Raw genomic sequence first — 13,868 nt, forward strand, 5'->3', positions numbered from 1 at the left:
ATCTTGAACATTTAAATTTGTATGATAACCTTTATCATAAGAAACAATTTCTAAGTTTTTCTATACAAAACCTGGTACATTAAAGTCATAACAATAATTTAACTGTGGTTGTACTATTAATGTTTGTGGTAAGCAAATTAGAGATACAATTTATGAACTCATCATAGTTGTTAGAAAAAGAACCAGGTGGAATGTATGCAACTCCTACAATAATATTACTATTATCATTAAATGTGTCTGACCAAAACACGTTAAAATGAATTGTCAACTAGTATAATATTACTATATTTAAGATTTTTTTCAAAGCTACACCTCCCCACTCTTCTTCCAACTTGTAAAAATTGAAAATAGACACACCTAATAATATTGTAAGAATCAAAACCTAATTCACAATTTTTTAAATCTTCAAACGATGTTTCGGTTAGTGCATATTGTAATCTAAAAATGTCTTCAATCTCAGCTTCAGTTCAAGTAACTAATCTCTCATGCTTATAACATTCTGATAAAAGAGGTTAATTGAATACCAAAAGCCGAAATACCAAGTAACAAATAGTTACTTGGTATTCTGCTTTTTGTGGGCAATATGTGGAACTCGCTTATCATAAGCAGTGAAAGGATCTTCTTCACAGTTATCAGTTCTTGTTTTTAGCTCAGAGTACTACATTAAAATAAGCTTGTTTTTTTTGTAAGATCTCGTTTTATAACGTATCTACCGTTTTCAATATTTTTTTTATTCCAAAATATCCAGTTAACATGATCTGATGATTTGAAAAGAATCTTCAAAGGTTGATTCTTACCCTGATTAAAATTTTTACCCAGGTTGTAAGGTTTTAATATTTTTTAAGATTATTTACTTAAATACCTTAATTCTACACACATTATGTATACCATGTATGTGTGAACCTTTCAAATAAATCAAATTACAGACAGTTAAAAACCGATAAAGACAAAATTAATAAATTAGACATTGATAATATAGAGGATATCATAAGCTTTCTTTCCAAAATTTTGTTTAACGCCTTATCATTATAAGATTGGATAATTTAAACATACCCATTGCAAGTGATTTTACAAATCCAAGACGTATGCTGACATTTCTTACTACTTCATTTACTATCGGTCCTTCTCTAAACAGTGTCCTTTCATTCTTTCCTTCATCTGGTGGATCATCAGCATCAGGGAGTGGTAACACTCTGCAATTTGGATATAGCTGTGGAAAATATGTATAATTATTTATTATAAATTCACAAACTCATCATTAAGTGATCATTTCAATCACCATAAATTCACTTAAGTTTACAAGTTAATCAGTAAAATAGTTAGAATTTAAGTTGAAAATAGATTTAGTTTACTGACACGTGTTAATAGATCATCAGAAGTTGGAACAGGAATGTGTATTTTTTTCTTAAATAAACCGGTAACAAATGCTTGTGCACTTGCTTTTGTTTTTGAATGATCCGTGTGCTGTATCTGAAACTAACATTAAACAAAAATTATATATTTTCATGATCTTTTTATAATTTTATATAAAAAAATTACATATTAATTAATGAATCTATTGCAAATCATATACCTTATGTTACTGATACAACATAAAACAATCTAAAAATTATATTTATTGAATTTTCTTAGATTCAGATTATATGTCTCGTAGAAGAATCGGCTTTTATCCACTGAGTACATTGCTTCACAGAATAAAAAATACATTTTTTATTCTGATTGGTATAACACAAATTGTAAAAATAAAAACATAATTAATAAGATAAAAATTAGGTGTGATTAAAGTCTTTATTAGTTATTTAAATATAAATACATGAAATAACGCTAAGGTAAAATGTATTTAATATAATATAAAAAGTTGTTACAAATTAAGTTGCTTCAAAGGAAAACATTTGATTTTTTATTGTAAATGAATTCAGTTTTATTATCCCAAGAGAACTTGTCACTTAATAAAACTCTTAGAAATTTTGCTTTAATTCTTGATATGCGAAATCATCAACATTATGTCTATCTGATCAAAGGTTTTATTCATATGTAAAGTTACTCATAGATGATTACAATCAATCCAGTAAATAATTTTTTGAATTGCTATCATGGAACTTTCAATTCCTTATAAATACTTATCTTCAGATATAAATTCAGTTGCCTGCAACAGAAGACAGACAATGAATGACCCAGGGTTTTGAGGCAGGTCATTAATAAACCATAAAAAAGCAGAGACGAAGAACATTTACCTAAGGTACTTTGTATTCTACATCTTGAAGTGAAGAACTGAATTTACATATGTTTTCTTATCAAAAAGTGAAATTTTAATCATTACCTGCAGTCAATTAGGTATGACTAACCAGTTGTAAGCAGCTCCTCTGATATCACAACTACAGTTTTAGCTCTAAATATAAAGTTTTTTCATCAGTGTGGAACTAAACTGAATTCTTTCCTGAGGTCATAAAAATTCTATATGAAATCTTTTTTTTTATCTATGCAGTTTAAAATATTTTCTAAAAATTTGAAATGTGTCAGAAAGCAACTTCTTTCAAAAATGACTGAAAGTTTGATAATACATGATATTTTCAAAGAAATGTTAAAACAATGAGGTTCTTTGTAAAAAATTTTCTGCAGCCAAAATCGAAATTTAGAAAAAAATAGCTATGATGAAATATACAGATGAATGAAAAAAATTAACATAGATAAAATCCTTTTAAATACACTCTAAATACTAATTTTTTATGTACATATTATGTTTAATCATGTCAAAGAATTTCAAAATCGCTTTAAAAAAAAAAAAGATGAAAGTGAGGTACTTTGTATGCATAATTGGCCATAATAAATAGTTTTTTGTTTTGTTCTGTTTTTTTTTCTGATAAAGACTCAAGAATAATGCAGAAAGGTCAAGGTTCAATAATTTTTAAATTAAATTTTTTCTACATGTTATTTTTAAAATCATGTAACTGTTGAGTTTAAAAATAAGATTCATTAATTCAATCAGCAGTAATAAACATTGAGTAAAGAATCCAATAACTACTGGCCTGAAAAATAATTTCTAGATCAAGAATTGCAGCTCCCTTTTAATATCTCAAATATGGAGTATTGGCAACAGTCAGTGAGTGTAAAGTTTAAATTATAAAAAACTTAATGATTACTCTTTCTTAAAATATCAGTTCTCAAAATAAAATATTTAAGTTCCAGGTAATTACAAACAAAAGTTTATATAAGAATAAAATTTTAATGTATCAAAAGATTAACAGCAGTCATCGTAAATCAAAGCCTATTTTCTATAGGAATCAGTGTTGCCATCAGATGGAAATAGATGTTGATGGTATTTCTGTACTCTCTTCTTTTTCCCAATGATAAAGACCTTGTAAATAATGATTTTGATGCTTCCTTTATGGTCAGAAAATTGTTAGAGGAATACTAAAAATACACAGTAATTGATAATAAGGGCAACATGGAGAAAAAAAATAAAGAATGACATCACGTAAGGGGGCAAAAAATTAAATATTTGTCATCTGTAATGTGAAAATACTGATTGCATGAGACAGATATCTGACTGGACAGTTCAGGGCAAAATGTCCATTAATAAACTTAAATGGTATAACAAAATTTGAATAAAATTTTAAAAAGAGTTTATAAAACAATTGTGAAGCTGGTTGCTACATATGGTGCTTAATGCTTGCAGATAAATAGAAGGATAAGGTGCTTTTAGAGATGGATTATGTGAGGCAGTCCTGTGTAAGATATTTGTGTCCAAATGCCCATGTATAGAGAAATGTAATAATAGAGGGAAAAAAATAATAGAGAAATGATAATAAATAGAAATGTAATGTACTGCTTCATTTGTCACAGGCATGCAAAGGAAGAGGAGTGATGACAGGAGTTCAAGTAGAATACTCTTTCACAGACCATTGGCTAGAAGGAAAGAGAACAAATGTTTACATAGAAGATTGAGAGTGCTGTGAAGAATAGATGGCTTCATGAAGTATACTAGTTTGATGGACAGAGATGACGATTAGGATGTGGGAAGTGGCAGTAGCTGTAAGGACCCCACAAAGAAAATCAATGCTATCCTACTGCTTACACAATCATTTTGAGTCTCTCTGAATATACATCTTCTTAATTTATTTAAGTCTGCTGTAACAAAAAAACTTTTTTTTGTTCTCGAAACTAAAAATGAATTACATACACAATAATAATACAATAAAATTATACATATTATATACTGAAATGTATAATCATTAAAGTCACACCTTGGCGACAAAAAAAAAAAACCCATAAGCCATTCAATTTATTTTGAAAGGACAAAAATTGTTGAATATACAATTTTTATATTAATTCTGTTATTATAATTATAAAACAAAATTATAAATTTTGAAATAATATAATACTTAAAAAAAAGATATATTAGCTATGTATGCTAGGCTCCATAACCTTAACCTCCGCAGACTACCACTACGGAGGTACTTGGCAATAACTTGGAAAGTAAGGAAGAAAGCGGTTTCCTGTCACTGAGCTGAATAGACTGTTAAGTATCAGTACACCATTCCAACCAAAAATATAAATAATATTCAACCCTGTAAGTGTACCTTGATTCCCTTAACTGTAGAAATCAGTTGCATAGTACTCAGTATCAGCTTTAGAGAAAGAAAATCAGACTTTTGTTTTTACCTCTGATGCTTAACATGCATCAGCTGTGTGAAAGACCAAGACATACTTTGTAAAGCAATAGATTAATGTACCTCTTATTGTGGGAAACGATTCTTGTTACTCTGTTTTCAGTTGAGAGAAAACAGTAGTGTTAATGATGTAAATAGCTTTAAACATTAGTATTAAAAGTTTTTAATAATTAAATTCTTGTGCTCTTATAGTCCATCAAATGTATATCTAAATGGATGCATGTGTTGTAATGAATACACATATTTTAATCCTGTTAGCACATGAATCTGTAAATATTTCTGATAAGGGAGTTGAAGTCAGGGATCAATGGTAATTAAGGACACAATCAGCTTATGAAAGGATTGTCTTAAAATATTAGGGTAAATTTTTTCATTATAGTTTTTAGATAAGTATTTAAAATTATTACCTTATACATTGTTTCATTTTCTGAAGTTTTAAATAATTCTGGAAATTTTGCTCTTATACGATGACCCATTTCCCAAAGATCATTATATCCTTCTGATGTTAGTTTATCACTCTTTGATAAAGGCTCTTCAAATGACCATTGTCTTAAATTTTCTAAATCTTTTTTACATAAGTAACCTCCTGTATTAGGACAAAATTAAAGTTTTGCATTCAGATTATGCTAAATGTACGAGGGTTATTTTTTTTCAAGGTCGCCGATCGGTCACGAAATTAAAACCACAGTGAAAATAAAAAATTTTTTATTTGTAACAAGTACTTACATATTTACGCTATTTCTCTACATAGTCGCTACTACGATTTAGACATTTTTCGTAGCGTGGTACCAACTTTCTAATACCCTCGTCATAGAACGGAACCGCCTGTTTTCAACTATGTTTCTACGCTGGTCTGCAGCTCGATGTCTGTGCCAAAATGTTGTCCTCCTAGCCAGCGTTTCATGTGAGCAAAGAGTTGAAAATCGGATGGAGCCAAGTCCGGGCTGTATGGTGGGTGATCAAACACTTCTTCCAACGAAAACGCTGCAGGAGCTTCTTTGTTACAGCTGCAGTGTGTGGCCGAGCATTGTCATGGAGAAAGACAATGCCTGATGAAAACATTACTCTCCGCTTATTCTGAATTGCCCTCCGTAGACGTTGAAGAGTCACGCAGTATGAGGCTGAAGTGATGGTCGTGCCACGTTCCATGAATTCCACCAAGAGAACTCCATTCCGGGCCCCATAAACAGTAGCCATACACTTTCTGTTTGAGAAGGTTCGCTTGAACGTCTTTGGTTTACTGGGAGAATGAGAATGCATCCACTGTTTGGATTGTTCTTTTGTTTCTTCAGTTTCGAAATGGACCCGTGTCTCGTCTCCCGTGACAATTTTGTTCAAAAAATCTTCTTCATTGTGGTAGCGCCGGAGAAACGTTAGGGTGGCGAATATTGTCATTGTTTTGTGATGGTCGGACAGCATCTTGGGAACCCATCCCGCACACAGTTTGCGGTACTAAAGGCTCTTACAATGGTATAGAGAGCTGACCTTGAAATTTCAGGAAACGAATCGCTCAATACAGAAATTGTGAACCGACGATTTTCTCGAATTGCCTCATCCACTCGCTCAACGAGTTCATCGGTTGACACTCGTTTCCTTCCCTGACCGCCTGCTTAATGAACATCTATCTGTACGTCCTGATTTAAAGTTCCTGCACCATTGTCACACTTTGCTATCACTCATTGTAGTTTCTCCGTACACATTACTTATTCGTCGATGAATTTCAGCTGCATTACACCCCTCAGCCTGAAGAAATCGAATTACCGCACGCACTTCACACTTGGCGGGAGATGCTATTGTTGTAGACATGTTTACGTGCTAACTGCGTGTTCAGAACTAAACGAAGTGACGCAGCGTGATTGAAGGCCATACTAGAGACGCTGCGCAACACACATGCGCAAAGATTCATCCGATTTTTGCGCGGGTTTTTATTTCGCGACCGATCGGGCCTTGAAAAAAAATAACCCTCGTACATCAAATCACATTGTAGTGGTATTATTTATTTATTTTTTTTGTTTATTGCGAACATTTATGTACAGTATTTACTAAAGTTAAATTATATATCATGTAATTTTACAGAAAATTTTATTTATCATGAATTTAATATATGTTGTGTGTGTTTCAAATTAGAGTTGTATGATGTTAAATTGATTTATATTATCAAAAGAAGTGGGAGGGGGTCCCTCTTATCTAACAAAAAATATATTTTTTTGTTTTTTACAGTACAAAATAATTATGTTTGTTATTTACAACTACAGAGTGGATTGCATCTAAGGAAAAGTATAATTTTTTTTTAAAATTAATTCTCAATGTATTTTTTTAACTTACTTTTTTTAGTTTTAGTTTCTAAAACATAAAAAAGTTTCTTTTTAGTTTCTTTTGAGTATTTTAGCAGTGATTAACACTTTTTCAGAATGAATTTTTAATAATTAAAACTTCATGTAGAACTCAATTCAGTGTAAAATGAGCCAGGCGTAACTATTTACAGAATTGTTAATAGTAAAAAGAGTTAATGAAAATATAATTGTATTTTTTTTTTAATTTTAAAGAATTATTATTTAAAAGATGTTTGAATACACATGACATTTTTCCTATTTTCTCTTTATGCAGATAGCATAGATAGATGCTACAGACAGTATGTATGGTATAGGGTTACAGTATTAGCCACCACCATAATTACGTCGACACATCTACGGCTGGCCAGTCAAAGTAGTGGTTAGCATATCAGTTTTTAGATCAGATAATCTCGATTCAATTCCTGGCTGGGGTGGTCTGGGAGTTTTTCACCTATCGTTCCATCCATTTCTTCTCCCTCATTAAAAAACTTCTGTAACACGAGTTACAATTCCCTTCTCAAAATGGCATTGTCATTTAAGAATAACTGACATCTCATGCCATGTGCAGTTATAGAAAAAACTAATAAAATTTTTTCCAAGAAAAAAGAAGTAGAAAACTTTTTTCTTAGCAGGGTTTTCGCGGTTAATGGATGTAGGATCTTTATAAAAATTAAATTAGATTTAAACAAATTTTTCAAGTTCTCAAGAAATTGATACCTTATTTTTAAAATTTTGTAAAACAATAGGTTGTTCTCTGAAAACCATTATATATTTTTTAATTTATAAAATGTGTTTTTATTTGCTTCCGTATCATTAATGATTTGAATTATTATTTTGTTTTTTTCGGTATTTGGTGATTCAATTTTATATTATTCTTCTAGATCTATATCTTTATGTTTTAGAATACTTTATTAATGATTTTTGAGATATATTTAAAATATTTTTGTGATTATTTTGACCAATAGGTGACTTAGTTTTTAATTATTTTAGATTTCTAATATTGTGTATGTATATATACATACATACATATATATATATATTATATTATGAAATCCTATTTCGGGCACTTTATTTTACATTGCTCTTGTTTATAAGTTTCAAAGAATTTTGCTTTTTCTGCTACCATCGTCTAACTTTAATTTTTTGCTGAGTTGGAATGAAAAAGTATTTTACAAATATGTACCTTTATTAATCTGGGTTGTTAATGCTAACATTTAAATAAAGTGTGAGCTTTTCTTTAATGTTAGAATAGTTTAAAGGATTGATCTTGGCTTGATGTTTGGTGATAGATAAAATAGCACATTCTTTGTATTTTTACAGTGTTTAATCCATCAGGGTTTGCAACAGATCCACAACTTCTATAGAATCTATTGATTACAGATTAAATATGTTAAAAATAATAATTAAAAGAATTGTTCATTATCTATTTAAATTTATTTTTAAATATTGATTACAAGTTACAATTTTATGACAGTTTTAACCAAAAAGTCTCATCTTGTCAGTAATCAACCAGTTATTAAACATGATCAGTAGAAACTTTTTTTTATGTTTTAAGCTGTTATATTTTTAATTATTATCTGTTTAGTTAATTAACAAAAAAATAATGATACGAATATGTAGGAGCTGGATAATATGAGTATGTTTTTTTTATTTGACAGAAACATGTGCAAATATGAACTGATTGTACAATTTTATTTAGAATATAATTTGTATAATACATTGAAAAAAAAATTAAACTTACTGTTTTGTGCATGATTATGAATAATAAGGTTACGTAATTTTGTTAATTTGTGAAATTCTTCCATCTTTTTTTTAGTTGCATAACGAGAACCATGTCTTGTCAGCATCCATATTTGTCTCGGTGTGCACTCATCTATGTCAGTAATATGAAATAATTATTAGAAAACAATTAAGTTTTAACTAACTAATAACTAAAATAGAGACATTGAGGATAAATTGGTATGGGGATAAGGATACTTAGGAATATGGATGAGATGGAAGTGGAATAAGAGAATAGGTAGGTTAGGTAATGAAGAAATATGAACATAAGTGGGAAGAGTATTAGAAGGAAGAGATTGGAGAGGCTTATGTATCAAGCAAATCTAGTCAGCGGTTGTATCTTTATAATGTATAGAGCCCACTCGATATAAGATTTCAGCTTATCAATAGCTGCCTACTTACTATTTAGTTATATGATCTTTTAATCTTAATTATTATTTAACATTTTAAAAGCTAGTGATGAGATTTTCTCATTTGTTTAAATGTTTATCTCTGTTTTGTTGTATTTAAAAATAAATTACAAAATTAAAGAACAAAATTTTAACAGAATGTAGGAGATTGACCAAAAAAACAGTAGGAAATACATTATTTGCATCAAATTGCAGAAGTGTTTCAAAGAACATAACACGAATAATCGAAGTGATCTTACGGTAGTTGTATTTAAAAAAAAAATAACCTCCATTGATTTTAGCTCATTATTGGATGTATTAAATTAATGTTCTAGTAAGGAAACATCTAAGCTTTATAGAAAGTATTTGATTTATAAATGTAACAAAAAATATTGTGTTAATAAACTTTTAAATAAACAAAAAAAAAAAAAAAAAATCATGATACAGTTACTTTAAAATTTTAAAATAATGTAGGTATTGATTACTGTCATGTGACAAGATTATTGACTGTTGGTAGGATGTAATGTTTCAAATTTGCTCTATAAATTAATATTAAACCATTTTCTGATTAATATTTATTAGACAATTTTCTTGTACATTTCTTGTTTTTTTTTTAACATTATAGTATCTAATTATTTAAGAGATCAATATTTTTATCGGTTAATTTTATACAAGTTAATGATTAACTGGCAATAAAACACATGTTTGAAATATACTTTAATATTTAAAAATTAACTGGACTATTTACTATTACAGTAAAAGTTTTTAATGCATTAATTTTCAGCTATTTCTGAGATCATCTTTATATAGAATTGCTGTTTAACAGAAGTTATTGTTAATGATTATTTTTAAAACTCAAAGATATATTTATGATAGGGTTAAAAGGTGTGCTAAACCAAATTTAGTTTTTCAGTGTTTATTTCATTATGTTCAAGTACATTATTTTGTAGTCCACTTTAGACCATCTAAAGTAAGATGAAATGTATGTCTGTATTTATACTGCTGGTTATATTGGTGTAATTTTGATTGTTTTCGCTAAGCGGTCTAAGTAAATAAATATTCTGATGAGTGATAATAAATTATATTTTGATACTTACATTATTAGATCATGTCAGGTGAGAGAAGTTGTGCTAGTCTATAAATGAAATATTTATTTCCTCATTGTCTTCCCAGGTGGATCAAGGCTAAAAACCTTGATCAGATCAGAATCACAAATTCATAATTATAATTATGAGATTAAAAATAGATAAATATTCTGATGAGTGATAATAAATTATATTTTGATACTTACATTATTAGATCATGTCAGGTGAGAGAAGTTGTGCTAGTCTATAAATGAAATATTTATTTCCTCATTGTCTTCCCAGGTGGATCAAGGCTAAAAACCTTGATCAGATCAGAATCACAAATTCATAATTATAATTATGAGATTAAAAATAGAAGTAATGCAAGTCCAAATTAGTAAATTAAATACATGAATATAATAATAAATAAATAAAAGAACTATAAAGTAAGTAATTCAAAAGGTGTTAATGACAATTATTTTAGTACATTATATATATTTAAAAGAGATGCAGAAGATTTGTATTAAAAAAATAAACATTTAATTTTAGTATTGTTTCTGTAAAATAATTTTTATTTTTTATTTTATGAAGTTACTATTAACTTGGTTATTAGTATAGTTTTGTGTTTAATTACATGAAAATGGTTGTGTTGTCTAGTTTGATAGAGGTAGATATTTTAAACATTTAAGATAAAAGTGGCCATTGTTTTTAGTGAAATTTGAACATTCGTACATAGATATATGGCTAAGTAAAATTTTTAATTTACTAAACATCTGTCTCGATTATATTTGTATGAATAATGGAATGATCTGACAGTACAACTCAACAAGTCAAATGTTGACTTGGTATGAATGCTTTTATGAGTATATTGACTTTTTTTAAGCTATAACCTGTTTCTCCAATAAAGAAATTTGTGCCATTGCAGAAGTTTAGTAATTATAATCTCAGATATTATGTTTGGTTTCTTTTTTTTTTCTGAAAGTAATATTCATTTTTTTTAAATTCTTAACTAATAGTTATTCATAACTATTTTTCTTAATTTTTGATTATGTATATAAGTATAATGGAATTTTTTTAAATGTTTTTTATCTGAATTATGAATTTTATGTTTTCTTTTTTTCTGGTATATCTATTTTTGTACGTAGTATTTTATAATATTAAGTTTGCGTATGACCTTCCAGTGGTATGAGTTCATTGAATGACATGAGTCTGTGAATCACATTTCTAATATTCTTTTTTTTCAATCAATAATTTACTACATAAGCTAAAAGCTTGTGTTGTAGGAATGTGAAATGGAATTTTGTAGCATATGAAAAATGTTGTATTTAACTGGTATTTTAAATTTGGACCTTTGGATGAAAGGCTGAGATACTACCACTCAGCAGGGAGATTGGCATAATAATTAAGGTTTTATTTCTTGGTCAGTAAGAGGTATCACGTGAGTATGTCTGTCATTCACAATAGACTTTCTGTGTATTTTGAAATGTATTTTTCTGTGATTAAGATCAAAAAAATTTGTATTTGGCTGTGAAGTTTGATTTATGAACTGCTAAAAATTGTTTTGTTCTGTAATTTATTCATTCAAATTGTTGTCATTTTTAGGTTGTTTTCAAAAGGGGGCAAATATTTTGTGCCTGAATGATGCTACCAAATAAGGCTGGGCTATATTTATATGTTTTCTGAATATTTTGTCTGTGTCTGACAAGGCAATTTTATGTTCTGAAATATTTTACAGAAATTTTAATATGGTAATTTCAGAAAATTTCAAATTCATTACACACTATACCTACTAAGATTAGTTAGACTATCTTGATAAGTGTCAGACATGTATGTACCCGTCATATTATTTATTAAGGTTGCATTATGTAACAGAATTATGTGAAAGTAAAATTAAATCTGCTTACCTGGAATGATATTGACATAGTTTTTGTAATAAACTGCATTATATGACGTCTTGGAAGAAAATAGTAAGTAAGGATCTTGAATATCTGCATAGCAAAAAGTATCAAAGTTGTGCCAGAAGTTATGGTAATGATGATGATGATGATGATGATGATGAAGCCAACCGGCAGAAAATTGTAATATAATAATGGTTGTATTTAATAATAGTGTAACTGATGATGACATTGTATCATATCTTGTATTTTATACAACTGAAACAATTTTTTTTACAATAATAAATAATAGTAATTAATAAATAATAATAAATTATAAAAGTAACCTTTCAGAGTTAAAGTGATCTGATTAATTTTCTTAATCTTCAACAAATAAGTGGAAATTTTGTTTTTGAAATTAGGTTAAAGATAATCAAAATATTGTGTAAACTTTATTTAATTGACAGATCTGTCTTATAATAATAAGTAAATAATTTAAGGAGCAACTGAAGATATTCTACTGCAAGTCAGTATGGAGTCGGATTCTATTTCAAAGCTGAGTTTCTTTAAAAACTGAAACTTTCTCTCTTTTTGAAGAAAGACAAAAAAATGTGATTTGTAGAAATTAATTTTTTTACTATGTGCTGTAGATTTTTTTTCTAATCTGAACGCCAGCTGAATTTAAATACTGACTATCCAATAAAGTAATTGCAAAAATCTTAATTTTGCTGAAAAAATGCAAATGTTATTAACGCTTCAATTTGTGTTCAGCTGAATAGGTCATGTTTGGTAAAGATAATTTCATGCAAGTTAATGAAATTATAAGATTGTTTTTTTTTTTTTATAGTGGATTAACATTTTAACCATTAGGCAAGTTGTGCACTAAAAAGGAAAGAAGGATTCAACTAGGATAGGTATAGAAATGAAAATAGGATTCTTAATAAAATTTTATTTATTATTTTTTTTTAAATAGTTGTTCCTGAGCTTAGAACACTCTTCTATACTAAATTTTCTCAAATTCTCATGATTCTATTTAATTTAATTTTTTATAAAACTCAATTTTTTTACTTATAATCTTCATTGTTCTTTTTTTTACAGAGATTTTGATTAATAAATAATTAAACTCGGATATGAATTTTGATTAAGTTGGAGATGTAGGAAACAAAAGAGGATTGATGATGTTAGATACTAAGGATGTAGTGGTTCTTTATGTACCAGGATTGTTAGCTGAACCCATCATTGTATATCAGATAGTTTACTGTTTGTCCAGGACCCACACTTATAAATAGATAAATCTTTTATTCTGTTTAGAATGTAATAGGACTATGTAGAGCTCATCATGGATAGGAATGCTACTTCCATGGTTAAAAAAAAGAAGGGACTACTGCAGCATTTGCCTGTATAGATCAAGGGAAACCATGTTAAAACCTTGATCATAGCAGCGTCACAATCTGTGCCTATAAAATACTTATACTAATAATTGTGCTACATTATACGAGTACATTATAACTTATGCTACATTAATTTTTTACAAGATGTCCTGACCGAGTCATAGTCAATGCCCAGCAAAAACTACTGAAGATAGATTAATGAAAATTTGTATACATTAATGTGTAAGTGCACACTAAGAAAGGATTATTGAAATTCTGAGTTTAAAGGTTAAAATGGGGGTAACATTAAATTTTATTATTTTTTTTTTTTTAATTTCTCAGTTACAAATGAAGATATCAACTTGATTTTTAATGTGTGTAATTTTCAT

The 13,868-nt window shown here is 28.4% G+C and overlaps 2 protein-coding genes across 7 annotated transcripts in view; both read right to left on the bottom strand.

The window, feature by feature from the left end:
• LOC142330499 (multiple inositol polyphosphate phosphatase 1-like) overlaps positions 1–13,868 on the bottom strand; it is a 461,575-nt gene that overhangs the window by 105,507 nt on the left and 342,200 nt on the right. The window lies entirely within an intron of this gene.
• Positions 1–13,868, bottom strand: part of LOC142330501 (multiple inositol polyphosphate phosphatase 1-like) — a 50,587-nt gene that overhangs the window by 28,044 nt on the left and 8,675 nt on the right. For all 6 annotated transcript variants that reach the window (XM_075375803.1, XM_075375799.1, XM_075375798.1 and 3 more), the window contains exons 2-6: positions 12,140–12,388; positions 8,745–8,876; positions 5,078–5,256; positions 1,357–1,476; positions 1,054–1,210 (exon numbers count right to left, since the gene is read on the bottom strand). In XM_075375803.1, the coding sequence (XP_075231918.1) occupies positions 1,054–1,210; positions 1,357–1,476; positions 5,078–5,256; positions 8,745–8,876; positions 12,140–12,362 (811 nt within the window). In that variant the 5' untranslated portion in view covers positions 12,363–12,388. The remainder of the gene's footprint in view (positions 1–1,053; positions 1,211–1,356; positions 1,477–5,077; positions 5,257–8,744; positions 8,877–12,139; positions 12,389–13,868) is intronic.

The sequence above is a fragment of the Lycorma delicatula genome, chromosome 9, assembly GCF_047948215.1.
Source record: "Lycorma delicatula isolate Av1 chromosome 9, ASM4794821v1, whole genome shotgun sequence".
In the NCBI taxonomy this organism is placed as follows: domain Eukaryota; kingdom Metazoa; phylum Arthropoda; class Insecta; order Hemiptera; family Fulgoridae; genus Lycorma; species Lycorma delicatula.